The 17,692-nt window shown below is 43.0% G+C and overlaps 1 protein-coding gene across 3 annotated transcripts in view; it reads left to right on the top strand.

Annotated features, from left to right (window-relative positions):
- Nucleotides 1-13,650: 13,650 nt before the first annotated feature.
- The window catches only part of MAP2K4 (mitogen-activated protein kinase kinase 4), a 124,258-nt gene continuing 120,216 nt past the window's right edge, over nucleotides 13,651-17,692 (top strand). The window contains exon 1 of one of the 3 annotated variants that reach the window (XM_003262590.3): nucleotides 13,651-13,828. In XM_003262590.3, coding sequence (XP_003262638.1) covers nucleotides 13,714-13,828 — 115 coding nt within the window. In that variant the 5' untranslated portion in view covers nucleotides 13,651-13,713. The remainder of the gene's footprint in view (nucleotides 13,829-17,692) is intronic. The other 2 variants (XM_003262591.3, XM_030799363.1) reach the window with 2 other exon arrangements.

Below are 17,692 nucleotides of genomic sequence, written 5' to 3'. Positions count from 1 at the left end.
ATGCATATATATTGTATATATAGAACATGAAGAAAATTCAACAAAGTTTAAAGTCATATTCTATCAAGTACTTTATGAAACTTCATTAAATGAAATGGAAACTGGTGGCCTCTTTTGAGGTTCTGATATATGAAAATCAATACACAAAATATTCCATATAAAAAGTTTTGTGCTTTTCACTTTAAGCCCATTGGTAAAAATTATGAAAATGTAATGTCTCTTCCCATTAGTTTGCACGAGCTACTGACTCACATCAGTGACTATGGAAATTAGTAGCCTCATTTCATCAAAATTTTTTGCTTAATTAGCAGATGGCATTGAAAGACAAGTATCATTTTTAGTATCTGCTGCCAATGATGCCAATGATGTACTTTATCCATTTGGAGGTTTGGGGAGGTTTCTTTTTTCACTTTTGACAACCATTATAACTAAGTGTCAAAAATAAACTGAATTTAGAACCCGACTTTAAAACTCTCTGTATCACAGAGTATTAAAGATTTGCTCAAATAATGAGGTGTATTATATTTCTGGTAGAACTTTATTCAATAAGTAAGATATATATTTAAAAATATTATTTTTCCATTTTTACCATAGCCTTTTTAACTTTCAGTTTTGAATATGTTTTATAATGTACAACATGTAGGCAAAATAATACCTGTATATATTATTTATGAATAAATACATATACAAACAGTGGCAACATAGTCTCAAAATACTTTTACTAGAAAAGAATGATTGATCAAAAAAGTGTAGATCTCCCTGTTCTAGATCTGGGAGCTTCTTAAACTGGGCTGCAGATCAGACTCACATAGAGGGCATGTTAATTCCACATTATTTTGACTTCTTTCCTGAATCAGATTATCTGAGAGGTAGAGCCTGGAAATACGATTTTTTAACAACTTCCAAAGTGATGCTTTTGGCACTGATCTGTGAGTGGCATTCAAATCCATGTTCATAAATAATTGTCTGTTAACTCAAACTTCAGGACACAAACAGATGTTAGTTGCCACAACTTATGTGGGCAGGAAGGATAATAATACAGGGAGTAATACAATTAACTGGCAATCAGTAGGCCTTTGGAAGAAGTTAAAACAGAACAAGGTTTCTGGGCTGGTTTTTATCCAGGAACTCCAAACATAGATATCCCCAATATAACAATATATTATAGCCATCTTTATGCATCTCAATTCTCTCATTAGTAAAATGAGAGATAACGATGCCACCTAATGCTTAGGACTGTTAAGAGAATTAAATGAGACAATATATGTAAAATACCTAGAACGGTGCCTTGGCACACAGCAAAATCTAGCTGTTATTGAGATATCATAATTTGTATGTATCATCTGTTTTAGGATACGTGATTCCTAGAAAGAATAGTAATAAAAAATTATTTGAACTGAGCGTAAATTATTAGCAGGGCATGGTGGTGCACACCTGTGGACCCTGCTACTTGGGAGGCTGAGGTGGGAGGGTCACTTAAGCCTCGGAGGTTGAGGCTACAGTGAGCCATGATCTCACCACCACACTCTAGCCTAGGTGCCAAAGCTCAAAAAAAAGAACTGGGCAAAAATATTACCACGCTGTTTTTTTTGCCACAGTGTTTCAATAGTATCCAGATATCCCAGAAGAAAGAAAAAAGCTGTAATGATCGGAAACATGATAAAAGTCTCAACTAAATGAATTTAATTATGTAAATTGTAAGACATTCTATAATAATGTAATAAATATAATATTTTTACCTCAAAATTAAAACCCAAAGGAATTCTGTGACTGTGGCCTCATAGAGATACCTAACTACTATTAATGTAGTTTTCTGTGTTAGGCCAATGTTTATTGTTTTATTTTATTTTGTTTTGTTTTGTTTCTGTCTTTTTAGAGTCCTGCCTGCGCCTCTGAGCTTAATCTCTGTTCTGGTAAGATGTCAAGATTCTGGCCTCCTCCACCAAGAAGGGGATCAGGGCTTCAGCCACAGAGCTTCACCACCAAATGTTAAGACATCATCTCCCATTGAAGACTCTCTCTGTTGATCTCCCTTTTGAGCTTCAGTTCCTGCCAGAAAAAGGGCTGCAGCCTTCAGATGCAGATTTGGGAAGCTTCTGAAGTCTTTAGGCTTCTTTATCTCATTAGCCAGGGATCCTTTAAAACTTAGGGAGTCCTATACAGGTAACAATCTTAGAGGGATTGTGGAAGAGGCCTCATGTCCCCTTAAACCTTCCACCACCCAGAATTCTTCTTCGGTCCTCCTAAATGTCTCACTTTGACCCCTTGTTAGCTGAATTCTGATTTTTGTACAGTCACTTGATGCTGCCCGTGGCCTCCTTCACTTTCAGGTGCCTGACTCCTTGCTGGACTGATGGCCCTGCTAAATTTGGGCAGTCAGATGTTGCCCTTGCTGGGTCTGTGACATCTATTTCACCTTGAAAGCCAGGACTCCTGAAAATCCCATCAGCACTGAGCAGTGGGAAGCTCCATCTGTCCCTGCCACCTGCTGCTGGGGATGGCTAGACGCCTGCCCACGTTGAGATTTTCTCTGCACTCGGTTTTTCAGACTGAACCTTTCTCCTTCTGACAGAAGCTTCCAGGAGCATGTGGTGGCTCCTGAAGGTCTCACGGATCAATTTAAAAAAGCAAGCTTTTTCTTCCCCTGGAGAAACAGCAAGATTGGTGACTCGTCTGTCACTGCTAATTAGCAGAAAGGGTCTGAACACTGGGGAACACAGAGAGAGAAGATGATTGGAATTAACCAGACACCAGGGTTGAAAAAAAAAATCCATAATGTGGTGGTGCTCAGAGAACAGAAAGAAAATAAAGTTAATCAGCAGCAGTGGTCTGCTGTAGAGTCTTGAGGAGAGCCACTGCAGAGTGCCTTGGGTTGCCCGTGGAGATACGAAGAAGCAGCAGCGTGTAGCCAAGGCACCAAACAGAAACCCCATCTTGGAAGAGGCTGGTGACCAGGAATTAAGCAAGGAATGCATTGATTTAAGCTTACAGGGTTCTATCCAAGATCAGTTGTCTTCTCTGAGATTGATGTAGACCCTTCCAACCAGAAGTTGGAAACTGGCAGCATGTATTTTCTTTGGAGAGCACAATTTAAAAAATTTACTTGAACTGGAATGTCTTTTAGTGGTGCATGCAATTTGCAGTGAGTTGTAAGTCTGACCATCCCATTATTATTACCATTATTATTATTATTCAGAGATGAGGGTCTAGCTATGTTGCCCTGGCTACGCTTGAATTCCTGGGCTCAAGGGATCCTCATGCCTCAGCCTGCCAAGTAGCTGGGACTACAGCTCAAGCCACCATGCCCAGCTTTGACCATCCCTTTAGATCATGTCTCTTTAACATACTTACAGTACCATCTGGACCCTGAAGGTATTTGAGCAAGACTGCGCTCAAATATTCTCCAGAAGGCAGAGGAGTTAAGGTTAATGATGCTCCCCTCAGAGTCTGAGCTGTAGAGCCTACTGGGGATGCCTGAAGGCTTTGCTGGTCAGAGGGCCTAGAAGCTGACTACTGAAGATTGGGCAGGGTGCTGCCCATGCCAAATCCCTTATCCCACAGTTCACTTGATACTTACTTAATCAGTCTGTGGCCTCCACCAGATGGTAGGCATCTAGGAACTGTTGTTCCTCCCAAGATCCTTATTATTCAGGGAACTCCCAAGAGAGAAATACGAAAGAATCTGGTCAAGGTCAACAGATAAGAATTTGGTCTAGGTCTACTGTAACTATATCCCAAGAACCAAAATTTAGATATCACGGTCCAAAATTCGGAGCATAGCATTTACAATTGTGACACCCCTGGCAAATTCCTGACTTACGGGCACAAGCTATACAGATATCAGCCAGTGTTCACTGGAGGAAATGAAGGGAAGAAAGGAACTCAAATCTCAAGCCCTGTCTGGGAGAAGGAGGCAAGTCTTCAGGGTTATACTCACTTATAAACTGGAATCTGGCCTTTTTCCCAGTGAAGAATCCACTGAATTATCTTAGCTTTCCTTCACATACCTGAAAACAGATATATTCGAGGAGACATGGGTTGGTGTAGACAATTTTTTTATCCCTACACAGCTACTTCTAGAACTGTCTGCTCCACTCGGGGTTCCAAGAGGACAGCCTTGGGTTCAGGGCAGCGATGTTCTTTTTATTCCAAATTGTATCATTTGGACCTCTAGAAAACAGGGTCCTGTGGTCCTCCATGATCAATTTCCACCCATCTCTGTGCCATACGTTCCCGAGCTTTTATTTTTTTTCTTTTTCTTTTTTCGAGACGGAGTCTTGCTCTGTCACCCAGGCTGGAGTGCAGTGGTGCGATCTTGGCTGGCTCATTGCAACCTCCGCCTCCCAGATTCAAGCAATTCTCCTGCCTCAGCCTCTCGAGTAGCTGGGATTACAGGCGCCCGTCACCATACTTGGCTAATTTTTGTATTCTTGGTAGAGACAAGGTTTCACCATGTTGGCCAGGCTGGTGTCGAACTCCTAACCTTAAGTGACCCACCCGCCTCGGCCTCCCAAAGTGCTGGGATTACAGGCGTTAGCCACCGCACCCGGCCATTCCTGGGCTTTTAAATTATGCCTCCTTGCTCCTGCCTGCCTGAGACGTAAAAGAAACAACAAATACCCTAACTTTGCTTCTTGAAAAACCACTGAAAATACACCAAATGATCTATTAACATATATTCCTAGAATTCCAACATGCAGATTTGCGAGATGGTAGAAAAAAGTGCCTAAAATATGGCTTATCTATGTAATATTAGCAGATGATAGTTTAGAAAAGACTACAGGAACATCACCTTTTCCTTGACTGCACATGTGGCTTGGATATAACAGACCAAAACAGGGGTGAAAGCTTTATTGTGGTGCCTGTCGAGAATAGATTAGAACAGACAGTAATGGAGAGGTTAGTTTCACAAGACTTTATTCTCAGGCTTAATTAGAACCAATAAAAACTTATAAGTAAAAAAAAAAAAAGTACTATCAATGAATTTCACTGTATAAATATAGTATGAAATGTTTACTAAATGAACAGGATTTTTCATTTATATATCTTGTAATTCTTTGCTATTCTAGTTGAATCTGAGCCAAGAATAGAAACTCAGTACATTTATTTTCTGGTGACTTAAAGAGAAAAAAGGAAAAGTTTTGTGTAAGTAAAATAGAATGTATTTATAAGAACAAACTGCTTTTCTTTAAAACAGCTTCCAAAAAATTTGTTTCTTTTCTTTTTTTTCTTTTTTTTTTTTTTTTAGATGGAGTCTTGCTCTGTTGCCAGGCTGGAGTGCAGTGGCACAATCTTGGCTCACTGCCACCTCCACCTCCCAGGTTCAAGAGATTCTCCTGCGTCAGCCTCCCAAGTAGCTGGGACTATAGGCGTCCGCCACCATGCCCAGCTAATTTTTTTGTATTTTTAATAGAAACGGGATGGTCTCGATCTCTTGACCTTGTGATCCGCTCGCCTCAGCCTCCCAAAGTGCTGGGATTACAGGCGTGAGCCACTGCGCCCGGCCGGTATTTTATTTTATTTTTCATTTTTTTTTTTTATTTTTTGTTTTTGAGATGGAGTCTCGCCCTGTCCCCCAGGCTGGAGTGCAGTGGTGCGATCTCGGCTCACTGCCAGCTCCGCCTCCCAGGTTCATGCCATTCTCCTGCCTCAGCCTCCCGAGTAGCTGGGACTACAGGTGCCCGCCACCACGCCTGGCTAATTTTTTGTATTTTTAGTAGAGACGGGGTTTCACCGTGTTAGCCAGGATGGTCTCGATCTCCTGACCTCATGATCCGCCCGCCTCGGCCTCCCAAAATGCTGGGATTAAAGTTGTGAGCCACCGTGCCCGGCCTATTTTTTAAACACTTATTATGCCATGAATTCATAGGGAATATGTTCCAGCAGCTCAGGCTTCTTCCCATTGGTTCTCACAAAGTGTGCTTCTCTGGGTAGAGCTGGCTGGCACTTCAGTTGAACCCAGGTACTTTTCTCTTTGTCTTCTTTAGTTTTCTGATAATTTTCCTTCACTCGTTTCAGGAAGCTATCTTGGCTCTTCGCGTGCTTAATGTGCTCAATAGGCACATTAATTCTCTTGGCAAGAATCTTGCCCTTGTTTGTTTACAACAATGCCAACAGCATGCTGGGGGACACTGTAGACTCTTCCAGTTTAGCCATGGTGACACATGTGGGGCATTCCTTTTCGAACAGTACCCATTCCCTTGATGTCTACAATATCACCTTTCTTTTAGATTCGCATGTACATGGCCAAAGGAACAACTCCATGTTTTCTAAAAGGCCTGGAGAACATACATCGGGTGCCTCTCTTTCCCTTTGTGTTCGTCATTTTGGCGAATTACTGGAAGATCGCAGTTCCCCTGAATCATATTTTTAATGAAACTTTAAAAGAATATAAATGTATGGTAATAAATATTTTCTGTTTCATGTTTATTTAACAAAAGAAAGGACATCCATCATTCCTGATTTAGTTACATCTTTTTTTTTTCTTTTTTTGAGACGGAATCTCATTCTGTTGTCTAGGCTGGAGTGCAGTGGTGCGATATCGGCTCACTGCAACCTCCGACTCCCGGGTTCAAGCGATTCTCTTACCTCAGCCTCTCAAGTAGCTGGGGCTATAGGCACCTGCCACCACACCCAGGTAATTTTTGTGTTTTTAGTAGAGATGGGGTTTCGCCATGTTAACCAAGATGGTCTCGATCTCCTGACCTCATGATCCGCCCACCTCAGCCTCCCAAAGTGCTGGGACCAAAAGTGACTGACAGATGGTCACAAGAGTTCATGTTGTGGTAACTCCTCTTGAAATGAACAGATATTTCATTTTTAGTTTATAAGAAATACAATGTCGGCCAATGTCCTCTTCATTGGATATTGTAGATGAAATGCCTCAAAACATAATGTTGTTCACTAGGGTGGCTATGATAGAAAAGCCAGATAATAACAAGTGTTGGTGAAATTGTGGAGAAATTGAAACCCTCATAGTCTTAGTGGGAATCTAAAATGATGCAGCAACTTTAAAAAGTCTAGTAGTTCCTCAAATGGTTAAACATACAGCTACCATAAGATTCATCAGTTCCACTCCTATGTATATACACAAGAGATCTGAAAATATATGTCCACAGGAAAACTTGTACAAATGCTCATTGCAGCATTATTCATAGCCAAAAAGTAGAAGTGACCCAAAATGTCCATCAATAGACAAATGGATAAACAAAATGTGATATATCCATACAATAAAATCCAGTCATAAAAAGGAATGAAACACTGATACGTGGTACAACATAGATGAACGTTAAAAGCATTATGGTAAGTGAAAGAAGTTAGATACATATTGTGTGACCACGTACTGTATGATTCCATTTGTATGAAATGTCCAGAATTGGCAAATATATAGAGACAGAAAGTAGATTTGTAGTTGCTTAAAGCTAGGGCAGTTGGAGTCCAATGGGGAGCAACTGCAAAGGGTATAAAGTTTCCTTTGGGGATGATAAAAGTGTCCTAAATTTGATCGTTGTGATGGTTGCATAACTGTGAATGGACAAAAACCACTGAATTGGCCGGGTGCGGTGGCTCACACCTGTAATCCCAGCACTTTGGGAGGCCAAGGCAGGCAGATCACAAAGTCAGGAGATCGAGACCATCCTGACTAACACGGTGAAACCCCATCTCTACTAAAAATACAAAAAATTAGCCGGGCATGGTGGCGGGTGCCTGTAGTCCCAGCTACTCGGGAGGCTGATGCAGGAGAATGGCGTGAACCAGGGAGGCGGAGCTTGCAGTGAGCCCAGATCAAGCCGCTGCACTCCAGCCTGGGCAGCAGAGCAAGACTCCGTCTCAAAAAAAACGAAACAACAACAACAAAAAAAACCCACTGAATAATACACTATAAGTAGGTGAATTATATGGTATATGAATTATAGCTTCATAAAACTTAAAAAAACACAATGAAACAAAACAGTATTATTAAATTCAAACCTGATACTGTTACCTAATCTCAAAAGCAAAACCAAACCCACAATGCCCTCCCCCAAGTAATTATTAAATTCTACAGTCTTGAGTTAGGCAGAGGTGCCTGTTGTGGTCTCATGTAAGACCACATTTGACACATGCCTTTGCATGTGAGGCCTTTTCCTGGGGCTATGCCCTAGGTGATTCCTTTCTTTTAGATACATTTCAATAAGTCATTATTTTTATCAGAACCTACCCAGTAAGATTATATTAGTTGGACAAATTCAGACTTAGTTGTTAGAAGTTACAGTACTGGGTTTGCTATTTTGTTCTAGCGAGTAATACAATTTAGCGAAATGTTTAACTTCTGTGTGACATTTTTAGTTTTGTCATGCTTTTTATATTCCCTAATATTTAATTTAAAAAAATTTCAGACATACAGTGGAAAAAATTGTAGTTAATAGCAGTCTATCCACCACCTAGATGTCACTATTAACATTTTATTATGCTTGTTTTAGCATATCTCTATCCATCTTTCTATCCCTCTCTCCTACCATTCAACCATTTTTTCAAAGTAAATTGCAGATACCAGCATTATGTCCTGTTAAATACTGCAGGACTCCTATAATTAGCTAGAGTTTTATATTTGTATTTTTTTTTTTTTTTGAGACAGTCTTGCTCTGTCGCTCAGGCTGGAGTCCAGCAGCCCGATCTCCGCTCACTGCAACCCCCGGCTCCCGGGTTCAAGCGATTCTCTTGATACTCAGCCTCCTGAGTAGCTGGGACTACAGGCATGCGCCACCACGCCTGGCTAATTTTTGTATCTTTAGTAGAGACGGGGTTTCGCCATGTTGGCCAGGCTGGGCTCAAACACCTGACCTCAAGTAATCTGTCTGCCTTGGCCTCCCAAAGTGCTCGGATTGTAGGCGTGAACCACCACACCGAGCCTGATATTTGTTTACATGTTTTTCTTTCGACGTAAAATTTACATACAATGAAATGCACAAATCTTTAGCATATATTTGCTGCATTTTGACAAGTGCTTACCCTTGTGTGACCCAAACTCCTATCAAGGTATAGAATATGACCATTACCCAAAAGTTCCCTTTTCCCCTTCCCAGTTAATCTCCAAGCTTCCTTCCCTCTGTTTTACTTTATTTCTTTTTATTATTATCATTTTAAATTATTTATTTTTTGAGATGGAATCTCTCTTTGTCTCCCAGGCTGGAGAGCAGTGGCACGATCTTGGCTCACTGCAACCTCTGCCTCCTGGGTTCAAGTGATTCCCCTGCCTCAGCCTCTTGAGTCGCTGGGATTACAGGCATGCACCACCATGCTTGGCTAATTTTTGTCTTTTTAGTAGAGATGGGGTTTCGCGATGTTGCCCAGCTTGGTTTTGAACTCCTGACCTCAGGTGATCCACCCACCTTGGCCTCCCAAAGTGCTAGAATTACAGGCATGAGCCACCATGCCCAGTCCTTTTTTTTTTTTTTCCAGTGAAGTTAGAGCAACAGAATACAAAATATGTGGACAGGTTGTGGGTGCAGTTCTTGCAGAATAGAATCCTATACTTCCGTAATATGTTTGTATTTGGTCAGACCATGGTATTCACTAGCATAAATGGTAGCATGGTATTCATCTTTTGTGATGACTTAGAGTGAGATATTTCCATTCTTTCACTCTTATAAGTAATGTTGTCATGAACATTTTCTTATAAATCTTTATACATATGCATGATTATTAATAGTCAAAATAGTAATATTGACTGGGTGCGGTGGCTCACGCCTGTAATTTCAGCACTTTGGGAGACCAAGGCGGGTGGATCACTAGAGGCCAGGAGTTCAAGACAAGCCTGGGCAACATGGTGAAACCCCGTCTCTACTAAAATTACAAAAAATTAGCTGGGCATGATGATGTGCGCCTGTAGTGCCATCTGCTTGGGAGGCTAAGCCATGAGAATAACTTGAACCCGGAGGTGGAGGTTGTAGTGAGCTGAGATCAGCCTGGGCAACAGAGCGAGCCTGGGCAACACAGCGAGACTCTGTCTCAAAAAAAAAAAATTAGTAATATCTTCTTTTATCTGAACCAGATGAAACTTTGGTTCTTTAATGGCATGAACTGGTCAAAGTTTCTCACAGGCCCTGTATTTCCAATTAAATTCAATGCTCGAATGACATCCAGAAACCTGCACAGCCTGCAGCTCTCTGCCTGAAGAGGCAACATCCGTCACTGAGTGGCCTGGTCCTGAGCCCTTGGCAATTTGAGGGTGGGCGTTTTGCTCAAAGACAACTGCTGAGGCTATATGGAATATCTGGTGACTGTTCCATCCAAATAGAGGTGTCTGACCTTATTTCTTTCCCAGAGGCTGAAATTGGGGTCCTAAGGTGAAATCCAGTTGTAAATTACTTTTTCTTTATTTGGAATGTGAAGTGAAAAATGTATTCTTGAAGCTGGGTGCGGTGGCTTACCCTTGTAATCCCAGCACTTTGGGAGGCTGAGGCAGGCAGATCACCTAAGGTCGGGAGTTCGAGACCAGCCTGAACAATATGGTGAAACCCCGTCTCTACTAAAAGTAAAAAATTAACCGGGTGTGGTGGCACATGCCTGTAATCCCAGCTACTCGGGAGGCTGAGGCAGGAGAATCACTTGTGCCTAGGAAGCGGAGGTTGCAGTGAGCCAAGATCACGCCATTGTACTCCAGCCTGGGCAACAAGAGCGAAACTCCGTCTCAAAAAAAAAAACATATTTTTAGTCTAACCATTGACATATGTATCATAAAGAACAAGCAAGCCAGATTTCTCAACAAAGGTTCTCTAAGCAAGGAAGACACAGACATTACTCTTTCTCTGCAGCCTCTTTCAGGATGGGGCACTTTGATATTGCCATACATTCCTTTTAGCAATCATCTTAATTTGTTATTTTCATCTACTCTAGTGGGAAGATAAAATCACTACACGGCAGAGCCAGGAGTTTCAGGCCCATTTGGGGATTTCCTCAAGGATATCTTATAAATGTAAATTTGCTGGATATTCATATGTATTGCTTAATTGCCTTCCCGTCTCCCCAAAGATTATGCCAGCTACCACCATTATTACTAAAAAGGTTAACTTTTTTTAAGCAATTCATTTTTCTGAACTGTGTATTAGTTTGCTAAGGGATGTCATAGCAAAAGAACCAATAAACAACAGAAATGTATTTTCTCACAGTTATGGAGGCTGGAAGTCCAAGGTGTAGGCAGAGTTGGTGTCTTTTGAGGACACACTCTGTGGCTTGTAGATGATCATCTTCTCCTCGCTCTGTGTGTCTGCATCCTAATCTGTTTATAAAGACACCAGTCCTATTGGATTAGGGCCCACTCATATGACCTCATTTTACTTTAAAGACCCTATTTCCAAATATAGTCCCATTCTGAGATGCTGGGGGTTAGGACTCCAACATGTGAATTTGGAGAGGGAGCAGAATACAACTGAGTCCATAAGAAATCATAAAACACAAATATGTAAGAGAAATGTGAGCATAAGAAAAAGTTAAAAAGCTCATACATAGCTTCCTCAGTTGGAACAAATCAAAGTGCTTTCTTGTTTTTGCCGTATGCACATCTAATTATTGGCTCTTACTAGTTTACAATACCAACAGCAATGCAAGTATATGTCAGTTTTATCACAAACTCAGAATTAGGTATTATTAGACAAAAAATAAGATTAGTTTTATTTTTATTGTATTTTTCTTTTAATTCAGTTTCCCAATTTCCCTTAATGAATTTGCTAGGTTGAATGTTTTCCCATATATATATATATATATATATAAAATATAAATATAAATATATTTATATATATATAAAATATAAATATAAATATATTTATATATATCTATTTTTTATAGATGGAGTCTTGCTCTGTCACCCAGGCTGGAGTGCAGTGGCACAATCTCAGCTCACTGCAACCTCTGCCTCCCAGGTTCAAGCGATTCTCTTGCCTCAGCCTCCCTAGTAGCTGGGATTATAGGCACCTGCCACCACACCCGGCTAATTTTTTTTTTTCTGTATTTTTAGTAGAGACAGGGTTTCACCACGTTGGCCAGGCTGGTCTGTAACTCCTGACCTCATGTAATCCACCCGCCTTGGCCTCCCAAAGTGCTGGGATTACAGGCATGAGCCAACATCCCCAGCCTTCTTTTATATTTGTTATTTACAATATTGGATGTGCGTGCGTGTGTGTGTGTGTGTGTGTGTGTTTAATTTTCTATTAGTTGCCTAATCTGTAGTGTTGCTCCTAGGATTTCTATTAAAAGAATATATATTAAATTCTTATTAAAGGCCAGTCATGGTGGCTCACAATTAAGATGCCCTAGGAGCAACAAGAGCTGGGTGGGCTACTGATTTCCAGATGGGAATCTGGCCATGTTTATAAGACCTGGACTTGAAGATATTGGGCAGCCAGTGAGGCCCATGGAGGAGAATTCTGGCAGGCTCTCCACTTAAGTACACTTCCTGCTCTCACCTTCAATTTGCCTTTAATGCCTCTCCACTTGATGTTTATGGCTGGCTACTTTTAGGATCTGAGCCATCAAGATGATGGATGAAATTGGGTTTGGAACAAGAAGGCAGGACTCTTTTGACCCAGGACACATTTCCAACATGCTGTGATGAACTCTCAGCATCAAATAAGGTCTGAGTGGAAGAAGTTTTGGGAAAGAAGTCTAGGTGTAGATCACACAATGCTTCAAAATGGGAGAAAAAATCCAAGCTCCATGGCTTAGATTCTTTGTGAAGTAGATAACTGGCTATTCCATTTTAGGCAAGAAACCCATGTCTTACCATTTCAAGTACATTGCGGTTGGCTCACAAATCCTAGCCTCATAGAGAACTTTTTCTTCTTTTAGCTACTGTCTTCCTAAAATAAAAGTCTCTGTGCAAAGCAATGGAAGAAACCTCATATTGTTTTTTGGGGTTGTCATTTTATGTAACTTACAATAATGACTACGGCTAGTCTTATACAAGATGTAAAGGATTTGAGGGAGGGAATCCAGTGTGCATTTAGGGGAAGATGGTGATGTAGATAGCTTATTTCAGGAGGCTGGGGAGTGTTGAGTGCTTAAATATATGCTTCTCAAATTTAATGGGCATACAAATTACCTGGCGGTATTATTAAAATGTAGCCTCTAATTCAGTAGTTTTGGGATGGGTCCATGGATAGCACTTTGGTTAGTTCCCCTTGGGACTCCCTTTTCCCCTCAGAAGGGTGTAGACGGTTGGGGTATTGGGCTTAAGAGGAGTTCCAGACTGTAACCATAGCTACATGTAACTGCCCTCTGGAAGTGATCTGTTAGCGACTGGAGAAGAAAGGGATCCCTGGGATCCTTTTCAGCTTTACTATTCTGATTTGGGGTTCTGAGATTCCAAGAAGGGGGACTTTTGGGAGTCACAGACCTCCATGGGAATAATGAAAGCTGTGTACCTTCTTTCCGCACAAATGCAGGCCCATCTTTAATTCTGCAAACCACTTTAGGCCCCGCGGGCCCGCAGCCCTCGTCCAAGACAGCTGTCTGCTTCACAGGTCGCGCACCCGGAGCCGGGCGGTTCTTCAGCTCAGCATCTGGCGCCGGCTGCGCTTCGGGCTCGGGCTCGGGCGGGGGCGTGTTAGGAGGCGTGTCCGGGGCGTGTCGGAGGCGGAGCCAAGGCGGGGGCAAGCCGCGCCCCTCGGCCGTGCGAGAGGCCGAGCTTGCTGCATTGCAGCCGCCGGGGCGCCGCTCGGCTCCTCACTCCCAACAATGGCGGCTCCGAGCCCGAGCGGCGGCGGCGGCTCCGGGGGCGGCAGCGGCAGCGGCACCCCGGGCCCAGTAGGGTCCCCGGCGCCGGGCCACCCGGCCGTCAGCAGCATGCAGGGTAAGGAATGCGGCCGCGCCGAGACCCCAGCCCCCTAGCGCGGCAACCCGCGTCGTCGCGGCCTGCCCCAGCGGACGCCCCCGGACCCGGCTGAGGAAGCCAGGGCAGCCGCCGGCTTCTCCCTCTCTCCCTCCCAGGTTTCCCGCCCCGCTCCTGGCCGCCTCCGGCCCAGCTTGGATCCGGGCTCCGGCCCGCATAGGCCCCGGCCGCGGCCTCTGTCTGCGCTTGGCCCCTGGGCCCTACCGGGCTCTCAGCCGGCCCGCGGGGCCCACCTGGTCCGGGACCGCCCCCGCGGACGTCCCCATCGCCCCCGCCGCTTACCTGGCGCCCGCCCGGCCCCCGTTTCCGGGAACGCGCCGGCTCGGGGCTGCGGCGGGGCGGGAGGGGCGTCGGGCCTGCCTCCTGGTCCCTGACGCCGCTCAGGTAGGCGGCAGAGACAGCGGCCCCGGCCGGCGCCCCTCGGCCCCGCCGCCGCAGTGGGCCCCGCTCAGGGCCATCTTGGCTGTCGCCAGGCACAGCTGGAGCCGGACCACTGAGCTGACCTCGGGCTCCGGGGGCCTCTTGGAACCTGCGTTTTCAAACTTTTGCAGGGTTTCTGTGCGCTGGAAGGGATGGGGTGGGGGGCGGGTTGCCCAGGCCTGTGCCACCTGTAAGGTAGGTAGGTAGGCTGCCATTGGCCTGGGAGAGGCATTTTGTTCCAGGCCAGGGATTTCTGTGTTAGCATTGCATGCAGGAAGAAAAAAAAAAAAAAGAGGACTGAATTTGGTTTAAATGGAGAGATACAGGAAATAGACAGGGGTCAAAGTGATACTGTAGTGTCTGGACATTTGAGGCAGCTCTGCTAATTAATGACTTTCCCCACTGGGAATGCTTATTAGCTCTGTATGGCTTTTGACAGGGGGTGTTGTGAAAATACCAGGCCAGGCCCGAGCCTGTTAGGGACCATTTCCTTAAATTTACTGGGGAATTTTGAGTAGTAATGCTATTTTTAAAACAGGGAATCTCAGAAATCTCTTGACAACTTTAGCAAACTGCTTGAGTTGAATTATTAACAGAATAAGGGTTGGGGTACCCTTGGTAGTCAATGTGACCATGGTTACTTTTTGATTCCGTTCTTAAAGGGCTTCTAGCATTTAGTTAGGTTCAACAGACATTTATTCAATATTTCATGTTTATAGAGCATGCCATAATTCAGGAAGAAGAGACAAGATTTTATTTATCTTTACATCCCTGTCACCTTCCCCGTGAAATAATTTTAATATACATAAAAACCGGTGATAGATATATAGACAGAATGATGTCAGAGCTTAGAGGACACTTTCTGTGCAGGTCCTAAGATAATTCATTCAAATTGAATTAGTTATTGGATGCCCACTGTGTTGCACAGCACATTATACTGATGAAGTATAAGATTGACTTCCTGACTGTACAGCTTTACAATCTAGGTGGTGGTGGTGGGGGGAAATGAAATGGCAAAATGACAATTTAGGATTGTATTTCTTGTTCCAGATGGGTGACTTATAAAGCTTATAAAAACAAAGTGGTTTGTTTGTTTGTTTTATTGGTGGGGAGGCTGACAGTTTGAAATAGCTGGATACAGTGTTTTTTTTTTTTTTGGTTCAAAAAATATTTATTGAGCATCTGCATAAAACGCTCATGCTGAGTTTATAGAGAATTGAACAGTCTCTAACTGTCCTCATGGAGGTTGTCCCCCTGTGAAGATGGGGGAGGGAAGGCTATTTAGCTAAACATGAAAAATTACTAGTTGGGAAAGTAATAAAGGTAACAAGCTGGGTTTCGTGATGGAAGATAATAGGGGGCAGTCCGCTTGGTAAGATGGTCAGAGGCGGCTTGTCTGGAAAGCTAGCCCTCTTTTACCTGAAGACGGTTCTAGGCAGAGGGAACAGTATGTATGAAGGTTCCAAAGCAGGGAAGAGCTTGGAGTGTTCTAGGAACTCCTAAGGCAGTGGTTAGGACTTTTTCTGATGCTCTCCGTTCTCCTCAGCCCTTGTATGTTGATACCCAGTAACTAAACTTTCTAATAAGCAGAAGCCATTTTAGAAGGAAAAAGGACCTAAGACCTCTCTATGAATTATTGTCGAATTTTCTTTTTTATCAATATTGTGTCTAGTCTTGATTGATTCAGGAATGTGTTATATCTTGTTCTTGAAATTTTTTTCGTTAGTCAGAATGAAGTGCTTGAAATTCTCAGGATGTTGTCTAGCACAATCTGAGTTATAAAGCTTGAACTTAAGCAGCAATTTAGGATCTTTCTTTTTGGTTTGTTTTGTTCTGTATCTTAATTGTGAGGCCCTTGAAGAGGAAATCTTATAAGAACCCAAAAAGAAAGATTCCCATCCAATTGTATGGGAGTCATACCTCCCTTACTATACTTCATCTACCAAAGATCTTCTTTTGCTTTAGATCAGACTTCACAGAGTGGGCCTTAGAAGATGTTTGATGTACTTCCATTCCTTCTCCCCCCATCTAGTTATACTTGCCATTCAAAAAACTTCCTTTCTGGGAGTTGTTAATGACCATGCTCTTTGAAACCACAGGATTCAGTTGTGCAACATAAGGAATGTTTCATGCAGTAGACATTGGACATCCTCTTATGTGGTAAGCACTGTGGTGGGCACTGGATAACCTTGAATACTTTTTCATGGCTTCATGTTTATGGCCCAAGAGTGGTCCAGGCTGGGCAATATTGTTTTCTTAATATAATGCTTAAGAACCAGGCCGGGCGCGGTGGCTCACGCTTGTAATCCCAGCACTTTGGGAGGCCGAGGCGGGCGGATCACGAGGTCAGGAGATCGAGACCACGGTGAAACCCCGTCTGTACTAAAAATACAAAAAAATTAGCCGGGCGTGGTGGGGGGCGCCTGTAGTCCCAGCTACTCGGAGAGGCTGAGGCAGGAGAATGGCGTGAACCCGGGAGGAGGAGCTTGCAGTGAGCCGAGATTGCACCACTCCACTCCAGCCTGGGCGACAGAGCGAGACTCCGTCTCAAAAACAAACAAACAAACAAAAAAAAACCAGAGCTCTGGAGTCCTGGGTTTGAATCTCTTGGCCAGGATTTAGGTATGCGTTTTGTGACTAGGGGCAATGAACTTGGCCTTTCGAAGCCTCAGTTTCTCACTTGGAAAGTAGGAATAACGCTTACCTCCCCAGTGGCTTTGAGAATGCATGTAAGCCTGGGACCTGGCATGTAGTAAGGATGCAATACACATTAGCCATCATTGTTAGTAGCGACAATATTGGTATGGTCTCATTAATGGTCCCTTTTATTATTGGTAAATGAGTCCCTAACCGCTCATTATTTACCACACAATTTCTTTAGCTTCATATTACTAGGTCCCACTGTTCTCTCTAGCCTGTTGATTTCCCCACTTTTCATTACTGAGCAGTCCTTTCAGAGTATCCTAGATGAGATTTTATTCTACTTCAAACTCCGGATCTGTTTTTTTCTGGATCTGAGGACTCTCAAATGAATTACAGTGTGAACGATATGAAACAGAAGTCTAGCTATCAATTTGCTCTACTCATTTTTTTCATAGGGGATGGGTAGATGGTTGGAATGGGATTTATAGTGAATTTGATTATAATAGTAATCAACAGACGTAGTTTTGGTTGCATGTTTATACTAACAGTTATGGCTTCTAATCTGGCCATTTTTGCCACTGTCCCTTAGAAAATAGGGAATAGCTGCTAGTTTTGTTATTACTCAATAGATTTGAGTGTTTTCACTCATTCTGACTCATTTTTTTTTCATGTTCATTCACAAACACACCCAACCTTTATAAGTTGAGTAGTTCTTAGGCTTTGGTTCTTTGATGACTAAAGCTGACAAAATGTAGATCTGTT

Source organism: Nomascus leucogenys, chromosome 19, assembly GCF_006542625.1.
Source record: "Nomascus leucogenys isolate Asia chromosome 19, Asia_NLE_v1, whole genome shotgun sequence".
NCBI lineage: Eukaryota > Metazoa > Chordata > Mammalia > Primates > Hylobatidae > Nomascus > Nomascus leucogenys.
The sequence above is the reverse complement of the archived record's forward strand: the minus strand, read 5'-3'. Positions and strand labels throughout refer to the sequence as shown.